At 42.5% G+C, this 21,317-nt stretch overlaps 2 protein-coding genes across 12 annotated transcripts in view; both read right to left on the bottom strand.

Moving 5' to 3' along the window:
- The window catches only part of UBOX5 (U-box domain containing 5), a 44,864-nt gene extending 23,665 nt beyond the window's left edge, over nucleotides 1-21,199 (bottom strand). For 9 of the 10 annotated variants that reach the window (XM_023550074.2, XM_023550077.2, XM_010591566.3 and 6 more), the window contains exon 1: nucleotides 21,087-21,199. The gene's annotated coding sequence lies outside the window, so the exon portion shown is untranslated. Of the gene's footprint in view, nucleotides 1-11,984; nucleotides 12,098-21,086 lie in introns of those variants that run through there. The other variant, XM_023550072.1, reaches the window with a different exon arrangement.
- FASTKD5 (FAST kinase domains 5) lies at nucleotides 1,461-21,201 on the bottom strand. Of its 2 annotated transcripts, XM_064275851.1 has the most exons (3): nucleotides 21,087-21,183; nucleotides 14,861-14,965; nucleotides 1,461-12,577 (listed from the first exon to the last, which is right to left on the bottom strand). In XM_064275851.1, the coding sequence occupies exon 3, from the start codon at nucleotides 12,538-12,540 to the stop codon at nucleotides 10,120-10,122; it is 2,421 nt and encodes an 806-aa protein (XP_064131921.1). In that variant the 5' UTR covers nucleotides 12,541-12,577; nucleotides 14,861-14,965; nucleotides 21,087-21,183; the 3' UTR covers nucleotides 1,461-10,119. The 2 variants fall into 2 exon arrangements, with proteins under 2 accessions (XP_064131921.1, XP_010589865.2); XM_010591563.3 differs by lacking the exon at nucleotides 14,861-14,965 and having other exon boundaries at nucleotides 21,087-21,201.
- Between the last annotated feature and the right edge of the window lie 116 nt (nucleotides 21,202-21,317).

Below are 21,317 nucleotides of genomic sequence, written 5' to 3'. Positions count from 1 at the left end.
TTTCCAGTGGCAGGTTTTTCAGAATTAGATCACCAGGCCTTTCTCTGAGGTACCTCTGGGTGAACACAAACCTCCAACCTTTTGGTCAGCAGCAGAGCGAGTTAACTTTGCACCACCCAGGGACTCCTTGAAACTTTTTACTACTATAATATTAAGATAAAATCTTATACTGATTTTTGACTTTTTTTTTGGTGTTAGTACAATTTTGACTTTTATTCTTAAGGGGTCCTACACGTTTCCTGTTAAGGCTGCTATTAATGAATAGGATTTATTATTTTAACCTCATTATTTGTTTCTGATTATTGCAATATACAGGAAAGCTTTTTACTTTGGTATCTTTATAATATGTTCAGCTGTCTTACTAAACGCATTGATTTTATTTCCGTTGGCTTTCTACAATCCTATCACCTCAATAGTGATAGTTTCTTTCTCAAAATAGTAACTTTTACTTCCGTCTCTTATCTTACATTAGCTAGAACTTGCAGAAGTGTGTTAAAGCATAATAACTGGAGTGGGCATCCTTGTTTTGTCCCCATTTTTAATGTTTCATCTTTGAACATAATCTTGTTAGATTGAAATATTCTTTATGTCAATAAAACATTCCAATTTTCATAATTTTCTTTGAAAATCAGGAATATGTACTGAATTCTAATTTTTTTGAGATTGTATGAGTTTTCCTAACTGGCATCCTAATGAGATATAGTAACACATTTTTCTAATTCTAAACTATCTTCTTATTCCCAGGGTATCTATTTGGTTGTGGCAGACTGTTCTTTAAATGTACTACTGAATTTGATCTGTTCATATTTAATTTTAGATGGGATATTGCAGATTCATGTAACATCTGCAAGCCCTGTGCTAGGCACTAGGGTATAGAGATAAAAATGAAATGGTCTTGGGAGAGAAAACTCAGAAAAGGAGGGTGAGAACGGTTGCAGGTTGCACAACTTGAAGAATCAAATCAATGTCAATGAAATGTCTATGTAGAAACTGTTAAACTGGTGTATGATCTACTGTGTACATCCTCAACAACAATAAAATAAAATAAATTATAAAATGGTATGGTTCTCAAGTCTTGAGGTGATACAGACTTCCTTCCAGTAATGATCATGGAATATAAAGTTTTGTAACCCAGCTTTCTGCAGAAGCCAATGAGAATGGGGAAGGATGGCCTAAATCAATGGTTTTTAATTTATGATTTCTGAAATCAAGTTACGGGTTGAAAAAAGAAATAAAAACTAGACTAGTATATGAAATACCAAATTGCACATAATACAGGTATTGTTTTAGTTTTAGACATATATAAAACATATATATATACTAAAAAAAAAAAATATATATATACTAGATCCAACATAAAATTCTTATTGTGGATCTTGAAAAATATTGGCCAAGTATACCCAGAAGCCAGAGAAGAATTTGCAGGAGTAACATTTGAACTGGGGACAACTGGGACACATGCCTGACCTCACGGGCAGCTCTACATACTAACAGTACAACAGACCATATATGCTCAACTATAGGAGCCAAGAGGTGCAAACAAGAAAAGGAGAACGGCACTGAGGAGAAGGACAGCAAGAGTCAAGGCACAAAGGTGGGACAATGAGAGGCGGGTTCAGGAAATGTTGAATGTGCCAGTTAGCTAGAAGCAGGAGTAGGAGGCAGGGCTGGGAAGGAAGATGGAGTCAGATGGGGAAGGCCTTGAATGTCATGCCAAGCGGCTTTGACTACTTCACCTAGTAGACCGAGCAGTGTATTTTCAAACTGCAGATCAAGAATCAAGGACTCAAATTACTGAGCCATAACATTTTTTTTTTAATTAAGTAGAAGAGAAAGAAAATACCAGAGTGTACTACACATGAGGGTGAACACTGTTTTGTGAAACTTTTGTCCCAATTACATATTAAAAAAAAAAAAAAACCAAACCCGGTGCCACCGACTTGATTCTGACGCGTAGTGACCCAATGGGACAGAGCAGAACTGCCCCACAGGGTTTCCAAAGAGCGCCTGGTGGATTCAAACTGCTGACCTTTTTGGTTAGCAGCCGTAGCTCTTAACCACCACGGCACCAGGGTTTCCAAACCAAATCCATTGCCATCGAGTTGATTCAGACTCATAGGGACCCTACAGGGTAGAACTGCCCCATAGGGTTTCCAAGGAGTGGCCAGTGGATTTGAATTGCCGACCTTTCGGTTAGCAGCCGAGCTCTTAACCACTGTGCCACCAGGGCGGTTTTTAATTACATATATGTACTGGGTTTTGATGTAAAATTGCAGTTAAGAATTGCAGCTCAAAAAAAGGCTCCAAAGTTACTGGTCTGAGGAAGTCAGAAAAGGTTTATTACCAGGGAGAGAAATGACACTAATGAAAAGTCTACCATTAACCTCCTAGACGACAACAGCAATTCTGAACCACTTAGAGGCAATCTACCCTTCAAGGGGTTTTCCTTTTCCCCCGACTGATGCAGTTCCACTATCTTTTTTATACTACACAAGGGGCTATCTTTGCAAATGGCTTCTTGAAAGACAGGTACTTTCAATTTTTCCTTTGACAGTTTCTTCCTTTAATTTTTTTTTTCTCTTGAGGGAGGGGTATTCTTTAAAAGAAGGAAAATGAGCTATGCATAGCATAGTACCGAGTATCTCACAAGGATGTGAAAACTGCCTTCTAAGATATTTTTAATTTTTTAAACTAACCTTTTTATTTTAATTGTAGGTTCATAAGCAGTTTTAAGCAAGTGCAGAGAGATCCCATGTATTCTTCACCCAGTCTCCTCCAGAGGTAGTATCAAACGTAACTATAGTACAGTATCACAGCCAGAAAACTGATTCCCTGGTAGCATCCACTCATCTTACACAGACTTCACCAGCTGTACATGCACTCAGTTATGTGGTAGTGATGTCTCTCTACTATTTTATTCCCTGTGTAGATGTGTGTAATCACTACCATAGTCAAGACACAGAACAGTTCCATCACGAGGATCCCTGTGCCGCCCTTTACAAAGTCTTTTATTTTATAAATTCAGATACTCTATTGTCAACAGAAGCCCTGACGTTCTTCACCTGGATCTAAACCCCTCAACTGAAGACTCTAGTTAATAGTTAAGTTCACTACCCACACTCTAAGAAACAAACTTGAGTGACACGTTTATCCTTGACATTCATGTCACTTAAACGATAAATATGAGTATCTAGAAAAATGTTAAAGTATATATAAAGGAAAAAAAAAAACACAAAAGTTGTAGTCATATTATGATCACACATTTGTTGAGATCTATACCTAGAAATATGTACAGATGAATATGTATACACATACAATCTCTCTCCTGGTTATTCAGAAATTTAAAGAGGCAATGCGTTAGAGTGGTGGGATAAGTAGTTGTTCTTTTTATGTTTAAAGTTAATGTAAACTAAATAACTGGACTGGATTTCTGAGGTTTCAGGATGATATTAGAGAGGATGGAGGATCTAGACACATACCCAGGATATTTCTTGCAACTGACTGCCCCCATAGGTCTGGATGTCCAGATGGAGACAAACCTTTCTCCTCTGCTTCCCTGTTTTGAGGCTGAATCATGGAAAGTGAGAGACTGAGAAGGGTTTTGGAAGCAGTCTGATCAACTGTCTTGGTCTACCCAGGACTGAATGGTTTCCTAGAACATGGAACTTTGATTGCTAAAACTAGGGAAGTCCCAGGCAAATTGGAATGAGTTGGTCACCCTGTCTGGAAGGTGTCTGTCTGTGCTTCCTTGAAGCTTGAAGAAACCAAGCAAACCTTTTCTCTGTGAGATTTGGAACCCAGGGACAGGAAGTGAGGGGCACGGAGGGATAATGTAGAAGAGGATAAGGTGACCGTGACACTTTCTGAACACCACACCGAGCACCCATTTTCCCTTGGCCTATGTACAAAGAAGTTGTCATGGCTGAGTTATACAATATGATTTTGAGTCTCACAAAAACGTAATGGAAAGTAATTCCCGCAGATACCCATATCTTAAAGACTAGGCTCAAACAGGTTACAGAGGAGGGAAAAAAAAAAGATTACCTGTCAAAAAAGAGAAAAGCATTTAACCTCAAAGAGTGGGTGGAATACCAATGCATTGAGCAATTTTATAAATTGGGCACTTCAGCTTTTAAAGAAGCACAATACCTCTTGTAATTTCTAAATTGAGTTACTTGTCCATCCATGAAAAAAAAAAAAAGACGTGTGTGCATTTTTCTTAGAGCCAGTTAAAATGAAAGACAGCTGTCCCAGTAAGAGGTGCACATGGAAGACCAGAACACAGGTGTGGAGCCAAAAGAAGCTTGCAATTGGAGCCATTTGGAGCCAATTCACCCTTCAAGGGCTTACTATGTACAAGGCACTCTGCTAGGCACAAGTAGGCAGTTTTTACTTTTAAGAGACTCACAGTCTCAAAACAAGATGTGTAAAAGGCTCTAATACCATTTCCTCGGTGCCTTAATTACAGTGTCATTACTGAGTTCTGTGGGAACCCAAGTAGGTGGCCAGGCTCTCCACATACAAACCTGGCCCTAAATTAGTCCCTCTCCTCCAGGGCCTTATTCCATCCTCTGTTGCCTGTCTCCTGAATCTTCCACTTCTCTGTGACTAGTGGATCCTTTTCCTCAGCATATAAACATAATTCTTTTCTGCCCCCCTCCCCCAAAAAAATCCTGCTGTAATGCTGGGTCTCTCTTAGGGTTGACAGAAATTAGCAAATAAAAATAAAGGATGCAGTATTTGGGACACACTAATTATTATTTATCTGAAATTAAAATTTAACTGGGTATCTTGTATTATCTAGAAACCCTGGTGGCGCAGTGGTTAAAGAGTTCAGCTGCTAACTGAAAGGTTGGCAGTTTGAATCCACAAGGCGCTCCTTGGAAACCCTATGGGGCAGTTCTATTTTGTCCTGTAAGGTCACTATGAGTCAGATCGATTCGACAGCAAGGGGTTTGGCTTTTTTGTTTTTGTATTATCTGGCAATCCCAGCCCTTCTCTAACCCCTGCTAAGTCTCCCCTTTCAAGGTTCTCAACATGTGTAATCCATTCCTTAACTTCCACTCATTCAACAGGTCTGCGATCTGGCTTTTGCCCTGGTAATTCAAACTGCCACCGCTAAACTCATCAGTGATATTCAAGCTGCCAAATTTGCTGGAGACTTTTCAGTCCTTGCCTTAACTCATCTATCCCCAGCATCTGACCTCTTTTTTGAAATACTCTTCTTTCCCTTTGGTTTCTATGCCGCCATTTTTCCTAAATCTGTTTATCTGTTCTTTCTCCTTCTTCATCACAGGATCCGTGTTTCTTCATCCTCCCCATAAATGTCATCTCCTCTTGGTCATTTTCCCCCTGCCTGCCTGCAAAACTCCCTCCCATCTGCTCCAGGCAATTTCACTCACTTGGGGTTCTGGCTGCAAACATCCTAGTCCCCATTTTGAGCCTGAACCTTTAGGCAAAAGGTCGGACATCTCAGCAAGATCAGGGCAAACTCATCAGCAGCCTCCCCCACCCCCCCACTCAAACATCTTTCCTGCTTTGCTCCCAATTTTAGCTGCTGACACTTTATCAATCTAGGCACCAAAATCAACTTCAACCCAATCAGTTATCAAGTTTTGTCAAGTTGCCCTTCCAAACACCTCTGCAATTCAAACTTTTCACTCCCACATCTCTGACCCTCATCTCTCACCTAGGCTCTTGCAAACATCTGTGAAATATTCTCCCTGCCTCATCTCGCACTCCCCTCCCCACCTACTTCTATCTTGCTCCTTTCCTAACCTTTCAAAAAAACACGAATTGGCCCAATTATTCCTGACTTAGAACCCTTTAGGGGCACACAGCCCCTGAAGACTTAGGCTCTTTAGCAAGGCCATAAGGCCTTTGTGACCCAGACACTCTCTACACCCCTCCAGCCCCACAATCTGCCCACCACCCCGGCTCTCCAGCAATGCCCCAAAAAACTGCAAAACCAAACCCACTGTGTCAACTTGATTCCGACTCATAGTGGCCCCACAGAACAGAACTGCCCCACCGGGTTTCCAAGAATGTACATCTTTATGGAAGCAGACTGCCATGTCTTTCTCCTGCAGAATGGCTGATGGGTTCGAACTGCCAACCTTTCATTTGGCAGGCGAGTGCTTTAACCACTGCATCACCAGAATTCCTTCAGCAATGCCCAGCTACTCTAAATGCCCAGAGCACACTCACTGAACATTATTTATCTGCCAGGACCTACTGGAGATAAAGAAGTTAACTAGACAAAATTAACTCAAAGGGCTTACCTTCCAAAAGGGGAGACTTACAAGCAAACAAAGAATAATTTCTGCTGCTGCTGAGAGCAGTGAGGAAAATGACGCAGGAGAAAAATGACAGCATGACCTAAGTGGGGGTGGGGAGGTGAAGGGAGGGAGGGACGGTGGTGTGCTGTTTTTGGTCAGCAGGGACAAGGAAGTCCTCTCCAAAGATGTGATCTCTGAGAGGCGACCTAAACAATGCTGGGTGGAAGTTGCTCTGCATCCCAGGAGAGGAACATTCCAGGCTGAGGGAACAGCCAGCCAAAGCCCTGGAGCTTGGAGAGTGCAGGACAGAAGACAGGTGAAGGGCAAGAGAGGCCAGCACAGAAAGCCCCGTCAGCTCAGCTCAGCTTCATTTCAGGTGCTAAAGGCATCCCATCATCTGCCTGGAATGACCCCACATAAAACCTGGAATGACCCCACATAAAAAAAAAAATTCCCCCCCCACCACATATACCCTGAAAATCCCACTTCTCTTCAGATCTTGCTCAAGTGCACCCTATTGTGGGAAGGGGAGAGGTTCTCACCCCTACCCTCCCCTGGAGCTTTTCAATCTCTCCTCTTTGTACAACACCTAGGTGTTAAGAATGCATTTAGGGTAGGGAATGGTGTCTTATTCAGATCCTAACACAGAACAGATGTTTAATTCACGTTCACTGAATTGAATGATTAATTCTGTGTGGGTAAGATGGCACAGAGGAGAGAAGGTAGCCTTGAGGAAGAATATGATTTTTCTAGAAATATGAAAAGAGACGAGCATTCTAGGTAGATAATAAAATCAAGGACAAGGTCCAAACTTGTGGAAAACACAAAGCATATCCAGGAAGGACTGAGTAGAGTGGATGATACAAATGCGGAGTATAGAGGGTGTGATGGATAAGAAGAAATAAAAGTTAGAAGGGTGGGTTAGTCTTAGAAGGAATCAGAGTTCCTTAGAGAAACGGCTACCTCCAAGTCCGGAACAAGAAATGTACAAAATGATCTTGGAACATCTTGTCACCTCAGGTAGCAAGGATGCTATGAAAGACTATTGGGGTCATGTCAAGAGGCCTTAGGAGCCGACTTGAAGGGCTCCCACTAGCAACGGCGGACAATTTGAAGGCACCAGATATAAACATAGGGGGCAACTGCAATGCAGTTTTGGGGACACGGCCAACTTGGACAACAGTATTGCTCTGAGCAGGGCCACTGGGGAAGGTTATGACAAGGTAAGTGAGCATGGAGCCACCTCCCTGACTACCTTTTCTTGAGCAGCTAGAGAGGAAACAAGGGAGGCCAGGCTCTATCTAGAGGACACTGTTGGAGTAGATAAATAGGCACAAGAAAAGGCAGATCAGGGCTGGGGCAGCTGGCCAAAAAGCTGATGGAAAAGGGGGTGGGAAACAAAGAGAAGGTTTGTATCACACAGCGGAGAAAGTGGCTTTAATCCCCAACCGTAGCCTTAAGACACACAAGTTCACAAACTGGCTGATTACTAAAATCACCTGAGAAGTTTTTTTTCAGTCTTTTTAAAATACAGATTTCTCCACTACCCAACTTTTAGGAGCAGGGTCTGAGAACCTGTATTTTTAAAAACTTCCCTGAATAATAAACCATAACCAAGTGAGATTTAACCCAGAGATGTGAAAACGGTTCAATTTTAGAGATCTTAGTATATAATTCACGTATTAAAAGGTATAAAGTAAAAACGTCTCCTCAAATGTCAAAAAGCATTTGATGAAATTCAATATTCATTCTCAATTAAAGTACAAAACAACACATTTAGACAAAAGAATATTAGAAATATAAAAACTAGAAAGGTGGCAGTAAAATTATCGTTATCTGCAAATGGTGATTATACACCTGAAAACTCCAAGAGAATCAACTGAAAAACTATTACAATCAGAAAGTTTAGCAAGGTGGCTGGGAACAAAATTCACATACACAACTCGATAATCTTCACATCCACAAACCACCAGATGCAATGTTTCTCAACGGAGGCGCTACCGTTGGCATTTTCCTTATAATTCTTTCTTGTAGGGGGCTATCCCTGCATCCCCGTCCAGTTGTGCTGCCAAGAGACTCTGAAAACCGAAAACATTCCCAGACTTTTCTAAATGCCCCCTGCTGAGAGCTACTTGGAAGAGAAAAAATGAAGGACCAGTTTCCATAATACAAAAAGAAAACACACACACGTGTATTCACTTGAAAAAAAAAAAAGTATGTTCACTGATTTCCTTGTATATGCCGCCTCTGGAAGAATATGTAAGAAACTGGTAGCACGAGCTATCTCCAGGCAGGGAACCACGTGGCAGGAAAACAGGGGTGGGTGGAAAACGTTTCACTGAATACCTTGGGAATCATGCTATTGTATTACCCATCTGAAATTAAATCAATACATTTTTTAAAAGCTTAAATCAGTATTTCTCAAACTTGAGTATGTACGGATTCCTTTTAAAAGAAATTCTCACAGACCACAAGTGTTTACAAAAGTTACCTGTGTTGTGTTACTTACCTGTGCACAACCTCCTTTTGCCTGGGGCTCATAACGAACCAAATCTGAAGACCGCTGGACTTCCTACTGTGGGAGGCTAACGCGTTTCCTTCTTACCTGAGCTACCTGCCATAAAAAACATTCCGCCTCATCCACAGATTTGGGACCTACTGGCCCAGACAGTTCTACTCTGTCCTATAGTCTCTCTGAGTTGGAATCGACTTGATGGCAACGGTTTTGGTGTTTCTGGTTTTGGCCCAACAGCACTCATATAATTCTACTCTTAGGTCCAATTTCAAAGGAGTCCCTGGGTAGCACAAATGGTTAAGTGCGAGGCTACTAACTGAAAGGCTGGCAGTTCAAGCCCACAGAGAAGCACCTTGGAAGACGTCTATGGCCTACGGAGTTCTACTCTGCACACACGGATCTCCATGAGTCTGAATCGACTCGATGGCAACTAACAACAGGTCCATTTTTAGGGAGAAAATATCCCAGGGGAAAAAAGTTTATGTACAAGTAGAAATGGAGAAGAGCGAGCTAAGAAGACATTTAGCACACTAATTCTGACATGGTTCTTTAAAACAGGAAGAACAAGCAACTAAGGACACACACATACAAATTTACACAAGAATGAGAAGTATGATGGTTTCACATGATGAACATAATTAATGCCACTGAACTGTACATGTAAAAAATGTCGAGGTGGCAAATGCATATGTTTATATTTGGATTTATATACGTACACGTAAATATATAAGTCGGAATCGACTGGACAGCAGTGGGTTTGGGTCTTTCTGGGTATATACATGGAGCCCTGGTAGTACAGTGGTTAAGGGTTTTGCTGCTAATCAAAAGGTCGACAGTTCAAATCTACCAGCCTGCTCCTTGGAAACCCTATGGGGCAGTTCTGCTCTGTGCTACAGGGTCACACAGGGAAAAAACCATGAAATATAAGTGAAGATGAAAAAGATTCTTACTTTAAAGCAAAGCATATGAAAACTACTTTTAAAAAATTGGCTTTAGACAATGTCCGACTACTCTTTTTTTTTCCAAAAATTTTAAATAACCATGAGATAAGGCAGATAAAGAAGGAAAAATGCAATAGCACTTCACCTTACATTTTAATGTTTATTATCTACCTAAGCGTAATATGCACAAATTAGCAGCAACTTGTACAACAGGACCAGGTTACAATTTTCAGTTACATAGACTAGTTCCAATCCGTCACAGAGAAGAGCACAACTAAGCCCCTACAACAGATAATTTTATTACCAAACCTATATTTTGGCTTTTATAATTGTTTCATAACACTTGTACAGTGCAAATGCAAGTAGAAATGCCCCTAAAGGCCCTTCATTGTGCAGAGGTAAACACTTTCTCATGGAGGAATGCCAGCTTTTCTGAGCGAGTTCTTTTCAGTAGTGGGAACCATTCCCAGTAGAGTAATTCTACTACACGATACCCAAGCCGAACCAGCTGCCGTCTCTTCATATTGTGCAATCCAAGCAGATGCCTGGTACCATAGCAATACTGGTTCCTATTTGTGAACTGAATTGCCAGCTTCACATGAGGGGCCTGCAGCTGGGCTGGGGGGCATAGGTCAGCCATCTCCATGGCCTCCAACCTATCTGTCACATTGCAGATGGAACCCCTCAAGTGTATGGCTGCCTTCTTCTCTAACTCCATGGGCTGCTGCCCAGTCTCTGACTCAATTTCCCCCTGGAAATGCCTTCTTCGTGTCCCTCTTAGTAGCTGATTCATCAAATTGTCTGTAAGGCTGACTCCCACATGCTTAAGCCTTAATTTGTCTACACTTGGAGTTGATGTGGCTTCTCTGTTGAATGGTAATGGCTTCATGTTGACATCAAGCTGCACCTCTAAGTCAGAAGATCGGGTATGAGGTAAAATCATATGGTGCTTGATGTACTGGGGCCCACCCAACACAGTCTGAAGTAAAAAGAGAGCTTCTAGGAATTCAGGCTTTGAGGTCATATCCTTCCTGGCTAAATTCCACAGCATTTCAGACCCCTCTTGCTGAAGGTGAGAATTAAGACGATTGCCTCTGTAATCTGGACACTCAACGCCAACTGTGCCATCAAGAGTATATAGCTCCTTAGTGAGTTCAAACCTACTGTTCTCCTGAGCTAACTTGACAAACCCTGGACTCAGAGCAAAATCAATGAGCTCTACTGGAAAGTACTCAGAAAATGCCAGGCCCAGTAGGCAGGTGAGCAGGTGTTCTGGGAATAGTTTAAACTCAGGCATCTTTCTGTGAATCTCATTTATCAGGCTGGAATAAAAGTCTTCTGTGTTGGGTGGCTTATAATTCAGAGTTCCAAACGACCACAAAATCTTGGCAACATCTTTAGATCGACAGTGTGCTACCCTAGGAGGCAAAGAAGCAGCCACAGCATTCATTACGTGTTCGTCTAGCACGCGTAAGGCTGAGCAGGCAAGAGTCAGATGCATAACACCCTGAACTCCTATGGAAGGAATTCGCTGAGGAGCAATCTGTCCCATCTGTTTCATGAAATTTATGTGATCCACGTGTGTAAAGCGCAACATTTTAAGAATACTCACTAAGGCATAACTACTCAGATGCTGCATGTCAGCACAGGCCAAGTCTCCGATTTTCCGCATGACAAATTCAGAGAGATTACTACTTGATTTAAAGAATCCCAAACAGATTGCACCAGCCTCCTCTAAATTGATCAAATCTATGTACTTGAGGATCAATGATTCCAGTTTTTGCATTAGGTCCTGGGGGACCTGCCGACTTTCACCTATAATATATATTAAGTGAATCAGCTGTGATAAGGAGAGATCTTTCCAGTGTAAATTTAGATAACTAAAAAAGATTTTTAAAAACCGAGGTACTTTGCGGCCCAAGTTCCGCCAGAGGTCAGCCACCAAGAGAAGCTGATCCAGGCTCATATCCCAGACCTGATGACAAAATTTGGTTTCATACACTTCTAGCATTGGATGGGAGTGAGGGATTCCTAAACGGACAAGGGCTTTCAAAATACCGATCAGATCTAGGGTATCAAAGAGCTGTATGTTTTTCACACTCAGCCGGCAGAGCAAAGTAAAGCCAGTACTAGACAGCAAGACAGGACGCTGCGCTGCAGGCAAAGAGCTCAGCTTACGGAAATAATCAGCAATGACTTGGGGCTGGAGCTTACTTTGAAAAACTGTGATTGTATACAAAATTAGTTCACCTTCTGAAACAGACAGTGGCTGACCAGTTTCAGATCTGTTATAGCTGTGAAGCTGGTACTCTGGTCTCAGCTGTAGGAACATTCGGGGGTCTTCAAAGGAATCAAAGACTTCCACATCCTCTCCATCTCTCACGGTGCTTGGTGAGTCTGGCTGCAACGTGCTGGCCTTAGAGGCAGAAGCCTTGCTGAGCTCCACACCCAGGAGGGTACCGCTGGTTGTCAGGATCCTCCAAGAAGATGAGGTGCTACAAATGTTCTCAACTTGTTTGGCAGGGTCCTGTCCCCAAGACCGTGTGCTGCTTCCCACATTCCAATATGCCACACATTGGGTAGCATTGTAGGCAAAAGGACTGCAAAACATTTGATATCTTAATGGTTTTACCCACTTGAGTGTGGCTGCCATTCTGGTGTCAGTACTGATCTTTTTGGCAGGCAGAGCACAGTCCTCACAGGTTTGACCAAGCAATTTCTTGTTTGTGTGGTACTTGATTAGAGCTGGTCTGGGAGGTGTTCCACAGAAACTGCCTGGAAATCTTCGACATATCGCAAGAGCCATGGGTCACAAATGACTGGGCGAGAATTGGTGCCAGATACTGAAAAAAGGGTAGATGAAGAATGAGTGGCTTCCACCTATCACAATACCAAAATTCATACAACATAAGAAATGGATTAAAACTACACTGCTGTCCACTCAAGTAACTTCAATGCCAGTGAATGCCCAAACCAAATCCAACACAGCATATACCAAGCATAAACATGAGCCCTGCATAAAGGCATGGGAAAATACCAAACCATTAGGCAGTTCTTACAGGAAGGAGCGCTCCCTCTGGACAGACTTCATTCAAGAAGGGAAGTAATGATGGTTAGAGAAGAGCCAGTTGCTCTGATAACATTCAACAGGAAGGGAGGAGGGCAGATTTTCAAAAAGAAATCCGGGAACAAAAATGAACACCTCATTCCATCTCTGGAGAATAAGAAAAAGCTGCCATACTAAAAGCACAAAATAAAGGGTGGGACTTGGCATAAGGTTTAATTAATTATACCCAACATGACCCTCCCTGTTCTTAAAGAACAAAACTTTAAATTACAGAATTCTGTTGCTCTAATGCTATGGGATCCTGTACCTTTTAGAAGAGACCTAGTCTCTTCTCCATGAGGCATGTAATGGAGTGAATCACTATGGCAGAGTAGTCATGCAATTAAGAGGTACACTCAAAAACTCACTCATTTCGACAGGGAGGACAGAGGCTAGAGCCCCCTGCTCACTGTCAATTCTTGAGTGGGAAGCAAAGAGCACTTCAAAGCTGGGCTCAGGGTTCAGGGAACGCCAGTTCACGAGACTGCCCTGATAAGAAGCCAGGTGAGCAGCATAGCTTTCTTCTAGAGGAGGCAGATTAGCAATGCTTCCAGTGAGTCAGCTGTTGACTGCTTCCTTATCCCGCCTCTGATCAGCACAATTCCCATTTTTCTCCCACAGCAGGAACCATGAGAGGGTATAAAATTGACTCTGCTGTATTCTTGCTTTCCTTAGAAGCTTACTCCCTTTCCTTTCCCCTTGAGAAGTGCCAAAGTCTGAGAAGCAAGGCCCGGGGAGACAGGGCTGTTGCTACAGAAAACCCCATGAGAGTTCCTAGGGTGCCAGAATGACTTTCTGAAATGCCTGCCGGACTCTGCTGCCAGCTCTTTCCTTCCAGAGCCCAAAGCGTAAGAACCAGGGGAGTGCCAGTAGCCCAGCTTCACAGCTGGCAAGAACGTATGCTCTAATTTCTTTGTGAACCAGGGCAGAATTCTTTTACACTAAATTTTTATATACTGTACTTGGTTCTTTCCTGTAGCCTGTGGATCACTCTACACATCAAGCTTCAACTTGTAGGTCCAGACACTATAGACCAGGGGTCAGCAAACTATTATCCAGGGGCCAACCTAGCCCTCCACCTGATTTTGTAAGTAAAGTTTTTTGGAATATAGTCCTGCCCATTCGTCACATATTATCTATGGCGGCTTTCACACCACAAGAACAGAACTGAGTAACTGTGACAGAGACGATATGGCCTGCAAAGCATAAAGTATTTACTGTCTGGCCCTTTACAGAAAAAGTTTGCCTACCCATGCTATATAGACTATTAGTTTATTCCTATGAACACAAATGGCCAACTTTTTAAAAATTAGGAAAACATTAGAAAAATAGTACTGAAGTAATTTTTATTTCATATTTAGATGATAACTGAAGATTTGCATGCCTCAAAATAATCATGAGGAATCTGTTAACATTGTAGCATGGGTGAGAACAAAAGAGACTGCAGATAACAGAAAACCCCAGGGGACAGAACAGTGCTTTTAAGAAGACCTGCTTCGGAACCTGGAATCTACATTTAGTCCAACACAATGTGCACCTAAAGCCATAAACTGTTCAAATCTGTAGTCCTTCATCTCACCTTGGAAACCGAATCCTAAGAAATAACTCAAAAGAAGAAGAAGAAGAAAAAAAAACTTACGTTTTATAAAATAGCTGTTTTATTCTAAAATAAAAAACTGAAAACTACCCAAATGCCCATCCAATAGGAGCCCGGTTTGTAAGATAAGCATGTGGCTGGCATCAACATGGAAAAGTACACACAAATAGTCAGTGGAACACAAACTAGTGCCCCCACCTAAAATACACTTACATAAAGCGAGAATAATAGCGTCTTGGTGGGGAGACTTTCTGTTGCATCTTTGATAAATTAACTTTTTTTCCCTTTTCATGGGCGTTAAAATTGTTAATACAGAAGAGTATAGGGATAAATTTAACAAACTTGCTTTTAAATTATCATAATTCTTCAAGCATATTAAATAATTAAAATTACCACAATTACTATTAACTAAGAGTACTTAACAAGTCACCGTGCATGGTCCTGAAATGAACAAAAGAATCATTTCCTTCAACAGCAATGTTTGCTTGGTGTCGCTCCCGTGTTTTGAACTGATGTGGCTCTTCTGCTCTATAAAAACACAGGTGAAGTCCCAAGATGGAAATAATAAGAGTTATAATTGTCTTAAGGAGCCCTGGTGGTGCAGCAGTTCAGCACTCGGCTGCTAACTGAAAGGTCAGCAGTGGGAACCCACCAGCCAGCCCCTCTGTGGGAGGAAGATGTGGCATCTGCTTCCATAAAGATTACAGCCTTGGAAACCCTATGGGGCAGCTCTACTCTGTCCTATAATGTTGCTTTGAGTTGGAATCCATTTGATGGCAATGGGTCTGGTTTTTGGGTGTGGATAATTGTCTCAGGACATCCTCCATGACAGGGCTTGTATGAGCTGCTTTATCTGCATTAGTTCCAATCCCTACAACCATGCTCTAAGGTAGGTTTGTTATCCCCATATTACTGATGAGGAAAACCTGCCAGAGGTTATACTTTCAAGGAACAGAGCCGGGCTTCACACAAAAGACTATATGACTCCAAAAACCACATTGCTTGTTGTATTGGAGAGCCAAGAATGGGAGTCAGGAAACACAGGTTCCAGACTGCAGCTCTCTGAACAATCTCTGGTCTTCTAGGGTTTCCAGGTGCCAGGGAGCTGGAAGTTTAGAAATGAGTGAGCTCAGAAGCCCCTCTTACCTCTAACAGTCTGGGATTTTAGACATCACTATGATTATGATTAGTTTATGCTGTTTACAAAAAGAACAAAGAGGAGACCTCAAAGACTGAAACTTCCATTAAGGTTTGCAGGATGTTCCAGTATCAAGGTGAAGACAGCTACCATGACTGAAGGCCTGAAAGGTGGCAGGAAAGGTACGGGATCCGGAAATTAGGGGCTCCAGGAAAGAAGCAAAGGGAAACCCTAGGACAAGAGCTGTGAAGAGACCCAGAGAACAACTAACCCACTTTGGATGAGATGGATATTATCTAGGAAAAGAGATTTACACTTCTAATGGATAATCTGGGGATGAACTGTGATGGGTAGAAAGAAAAATAGAAAACCAAGCCAATAACAGCAACTGGAATTATTAACTCTAAGGAAGCCAAAAATCTGTACAAGGCAGAAAATGTGATACTCCCGGCTCAGCTCTGAATATTTACATAATTTTATGATATAAACCTTGAATATCAACCTAGCCAAAAATTATGATCAAATTACTTTAAGAGGATGAAGGGAGAAGAGGTAAGGTCATTACACCAGAGACCAAGAGCCTCAAACTCCCTAAGAAGTCAAAATATTAAATATAAAACTGAAAGATCAAGAAATACCAAGACCCTCAAAACAATCACCAGGAATCTCTGTTAATATTTCAGCACAGGCATGGTGAGAACAAAAGAGGCAACAAGTTCTAAGTAACAAACATGTTATTTAGAAATATACTGATAAATACCAAAAGAAACAAATAGTTGGCAGTGTTTCTGGGGAACAAAAATGGAGGCAGAGAGGGAGGGAACTGATATTCAGTGTTACAAGCTCTGTAGAACTTTTTTAAAACTATGTACATGTATAACTTTATCAAAAATTTAAATTACAAAATGCATGTACTAACAAGAAATTAAGATATTCTTCAAGAAGACAATCAATAAATAGACAAAGTAACTTTAATAGTTGAGGAAAATGTTGAGAAGTTATTTCCAGTGCAAACAATCTCTACTGTCTATACTTCTTCTTTACGGAAGCCCAGTCACAGATATGACGACAGAATAAGGAATCTTAGAGGCATGCAGATCCAAAATGCAAATGGAAACAGTGGCTACCTTTTCACCAAGCAACTTTTAGAGTTAACTGTATAGACACCGTATCTACACCTGTTATTGTTGTTGGGTACCATCAAGTTGATTCTGACGGACAGTGACCCCATGTGACAGGGCAGAACCGTCCCAGAGGGTTTTCTTGGCTACAATCTTTACGAAAGCAGGCTGTCAGGTCTCTCTCCCGTGAAGACACTGGGTGGGTTCAAACTGCCAACCTGTGTTAGCAGCTCAGCTGAACTGTGGAACCACCAGAGCTTCTTACATCTATACCTGCAGGTCAGAAGCTACAACCACTTCAGAAGTTGGGCCTTGAGTACTACAGAGAAAAAAGAAAACCAAGAAAGATACAAAACCAGGAAAGTACAACAGTGGGGAGAAAAGGCACTGCAAAGGAGAGGCCTGGATGTGTTGCCCAGAAAAAGACAACGCTGTTCGGGACTGAATTATGTCCCCCAAAAGAAAAAAAAAAAAAAGTATTGTAAATTCTAACCTCTATGCCTGTGGTTGTAATCCCATGTGGGAATGGGTTGTCTTTGTTATGCTAATGAGATTAGTGTAGGACAGTGTATTTTGAGTCAATCTCTTTTAAGATATGAGAGAGATTAAACAAACCAGCAGCGAGAGAGAGGCAGGGTAAGACAGAAGCTAAGACACATGGAGATCTCCAAGGAACCAGGAAACACACGCTGAAGAGACAAGGGCTTCCTCCAGAGCCAACAGAGAGAGAAACCCTTCCCCTAGAGCTGCCACTGTAAATTCAGATTTCTAGCCTCTTAAACTGTGAGAGGAAACCCTGGTGGTGTAGCAGTTAAGTGCTACGACTGCCAACTAACAGGTCAGCAGTTCGAATCCACCAGGCACTCCTTGGAAACTCTATGGGGCAGTTCTACTCCGTCCTATAGGGTTGCTATGAGTCGGAATCGACTTGACGGCAATGGGTAAAATGTGAGAAAATAAATTCGTTAAAGCCGTCCACTTGTGGTATTTCTCTAAAAAAAAAATATATATATATATATATATATATATATATATATTTTAGCACTAGGTAACTAAAACACACACGTAATAGGGAGTTACTTCCTTCTTACTCTAGGACTCCCAGAGAATACGTAAGAAAGCTAGAAACAGGCACGATGAGAAAGAAATCCAGCCAGCATCTTGTGACTCTGCATCTAAACGTTCAGAGACATCTGACATTTTACAAAGTCCCTTTCCCAGTTTAAGTGCCCCAAGTCTACCCTCCTCTCTCTTCTTTAGGGGCCTAACAAACCAAAGTTGAGCCTCAAGACCCCTGGACCCTTGCTGTTCCATAAGGCACTGCCCGAACCATCCTGCAATTTTACAAGTAAAAGCAATCTTACTTTTCCCCTTTCCAGGTGCAGGTCTGAGCAAGGCCCAATAGCTTTGTTTTAAACCACAGTCCAGAAGTTAGAGGAAGGCAGCCATGCTAACTGCAGATTAAATACACTACACGCTCAGCATATGCAGTTTACCATCTACGGGAGCTCATCCCTCAATTCTGATTTCCAATCCTTTTGCTAGAAATGTTTAACTCTCCTATGTCCCAATAAAATCGCTACAAATAAATGGATACTCCAAACCCAAATCTTGCCTCAGCAATAATCTGTTGAGCAACCGTGAGGGAAAAAAATCTTTTTCTCTAGGTCTGAGGTCTCCTGCTGAGAGTCTAGAAAGTTCTAAAACCCTGGCGAAGGCTTAGAGACTGAAAATATGGACTTTCAGCTATTAAAGAAGATCCTAACTGGGCTAGACTTTGCTTCTATGCTTCTGTTTCCACACAGGGGCAGAGCCTACAAAAGAAGGTCTATTCATACTATAAAGACAAAGCACTTGCGCAAAGGTGTTTAGGTCAAGATAAGTATTGCTCACAGAGCTCAGTCAAACCAAAATCAAGTCTAGTAGCCCATTCCTTCCACTTTGTTATAGTTCCTGTGCTTATGAGAGAGAAAACAGTACATCACAATCATCTATGAAAATTTTTCAGTTTACATAGCCCTAACTTCCCCCTCTAAGACTTTGATGTTTCACAATCAGAAAGCCAGGAACAATGAAGTTTGGGGTGGGGGTCTGGGAACCACGGTTTCAGGGAACATCTAGGTCAACTGGCATAAGTTTATTAAGAAAATGTTCTGCATCCCACTTTGGTGAGTGGCATCCAGGGCCTTAAAAGCTAGTGAGCAGCCATCTAAAATGCATCAATTGGTCCCAACCCACCTGGAGCAAAGGAGAATGAAGAATACCAAAGACATAAGGAAAATATTATCCCAAGGAAAAAAAACAGCCACATAAATCAGAAACTCCATCACTCCGAGACCAGAAGAACTAGATGGTGCCCGGCTACCACCAAAGACCGCCCTGACAGGGAACACAAAACAGAGAGTCCCTGATGAAACATGAAAAAATAGGGTGCAGAACTCAAATTCTAGTAAAAAGACCAGACTTAATGGTCTGACTGAGACTGGAAGAACCCCAGAAGACATGGCCCCTGGACTCTATGTTAACCCAGAACTAAAACCATTCTCTAAGCCAGACAGAGGTTAGACTGGACTGTAACACCTGAAATGATACTCGTGAAGAGTGTGCTTCTTAGTTCAAGTAGATACATGAGACTAAATGGGCAGCTCCTGTCCGGAGCCGAGATGAGAAGGCAGAAAGGGACATAAGCTGCTTGAAATCCGGGGTGGAAAGGAGTGTAGTGTCACATTACAGAGAGAGCAACTAGGCTCACATAACAATGTGTGTATAAATTTTTGTATGAGAAACTAACTTGAGCTGTAAACTTTCACTTAAAGCATAACCAAAAAAAAAAAAGCAAAAAATAAAAATAAAAAAAGAACAACGTAGATACAGTCTGACAAAGTCTCACGTGTGATTCTGTTAGAGCCATTGCCTTAAAAGGATTTCATAAGACTCTGTCTTTACAAAATCTCTGCGTATAACAACAGGGGGCAAACACTTATGTCCTCTCAGTCCAACTAAACGGGGCTCTTAGAAGACTGACAAAAATCCAGGCAGGTAAAGAGAAGTATCTGCGTCCACACAGAAATGAGATAATTCTCATATAAATGGTCCAAGTACCTGCCACTGTTAACTCAACCAAACATTTGGTTTTATCTGCTTTCCCAGATTCCCAAGCCTGTACAGTATTTCAGACAAGTGAAGGAGGAGCTTCAGAATTATTTTACATCAAAGTTGACTTATTCACATGATGGATACGTCCATGAATGGGGAAGGAAACCATACTGACGAATAAATCAGATCTGCGTAACTGCCAAAGGCTTCATTTTCTCAGCAGTGTTATGCTGCACTAAATCTTCAGATTTTATTTTGGTCGGCCAGACATTAGCAAATTCATCCAAGCGCTTGACCGAGGACATTCAGGGCAGTGAGCTGTAGTACCCAGTTGTGGAAAGAGGGCTGTTCTTACTATCCACAACTGGGCCTCTTTACCCCAGATGGCTCTAGTCTAGTCTTAAGGAAAAGAGTTCACCTTCTAGTTGTGCTCAAAGTGTAGTAAATTCAGATTCCAGCAACAACAGATAACTGGAGCACAAAACACCAGCCATGTTGAGGGGCATCTGGCTCCCAGCTCCACAGAATAAAGCACTGGCCAAGGGTCTACGGTGAGTGAGCAATAAGTCGTCACCTGAGGAGGCTGATAGTGTAGCTGATATAAGAAAGGTCCAAAACTCCCTGAGTCAGGACAGAAGAGCTGTGTCATGATTTCTGCGGAAAGAGAAAGGGCGTTTGCTTTTCCTATCCCCGGAGAGAAAAAAGGGAGAGGGGCATCAATACTATCCTCAGCTAAGCTTGTGCAACCAGAAAGTGTCTGCTAAAAATGAGAAAAAATATATTGGGTTTATATTTATCGAACACCGGCTCCGTCTCTCGTACTATGTATTTGCCGCTCAAAGTGTGGTCTGTGAACCAGAGGCATCAACCTCACCAGGGAACTACTTAGAAATGCAGAATCTCGGGCCTATAAAATCACAACCTTCAGATCCCAAGTAATTCGTATTTTACGTACTAAAGTGTAGTACGAGGTGCGGCAGAGTATTTCTACAGTCTCACAATAGCCCTGTGAGCCAAATACTGTCATTATCCCTCTCTCATAGGGGGAAAATCAAGGTTCAGGTATACTGCTTGCCCAAGGTCACAGAACTCCGGAGCAGCGGGAGTCTCCGAGGCTCTCCCTAAAGCCAGGCCTGTGGCAGGCTCCCGCGGCCCGAGGCGGGGACCGGGGAGTGCGGCGGTGGGCCTCCGCGAGCGCCGGTCCCAGGCCGCCCAGGAGAGCGGACCGACGGCAGCCCGGCCGCGAGATTGGGTACAGGCACCGGTGACCTCCTCCCCGGCCGCCGCCACTCACCTGAGCCTGGCGAGCGCGGGGGCCGCGTCACCGAACCCCAAATCCGCGGGCAGCCGCGACACCGACTCCTCCAGCAACACCCGGCCCTCACACACCCACTTCCGGCCAACTACCGCCTACTTCCGCCTGCTGCGCGAGCTACGGGTGCGGCCGAGGCTCAAAAGACGCTGTTTCCCAAGGACATTTTCTGCCAGAGGACGTTGCTGAGAGTCTGGGAGCGAGGCTAAGACC

This window comes from Loxodonta africana, chromosome 24 (assembly GCF_030014295.1).
Source record: "Loxodonta africana isolate mLoxAfr1 chromosome 24, mLoxAfr1.hap2, whole genome shotgun sequence".
Taxonomy (NCBI): Eukaryota; Metazoa; Chordata; class Mammalia; order Proboscidea; family Elephantidae; genus Loxodonta; species Loxodonta africana.
Note: the sequence above shows the minus strand (reverse complement) of the source record. Positions and strands in the feature narration are given on the sequence as shown.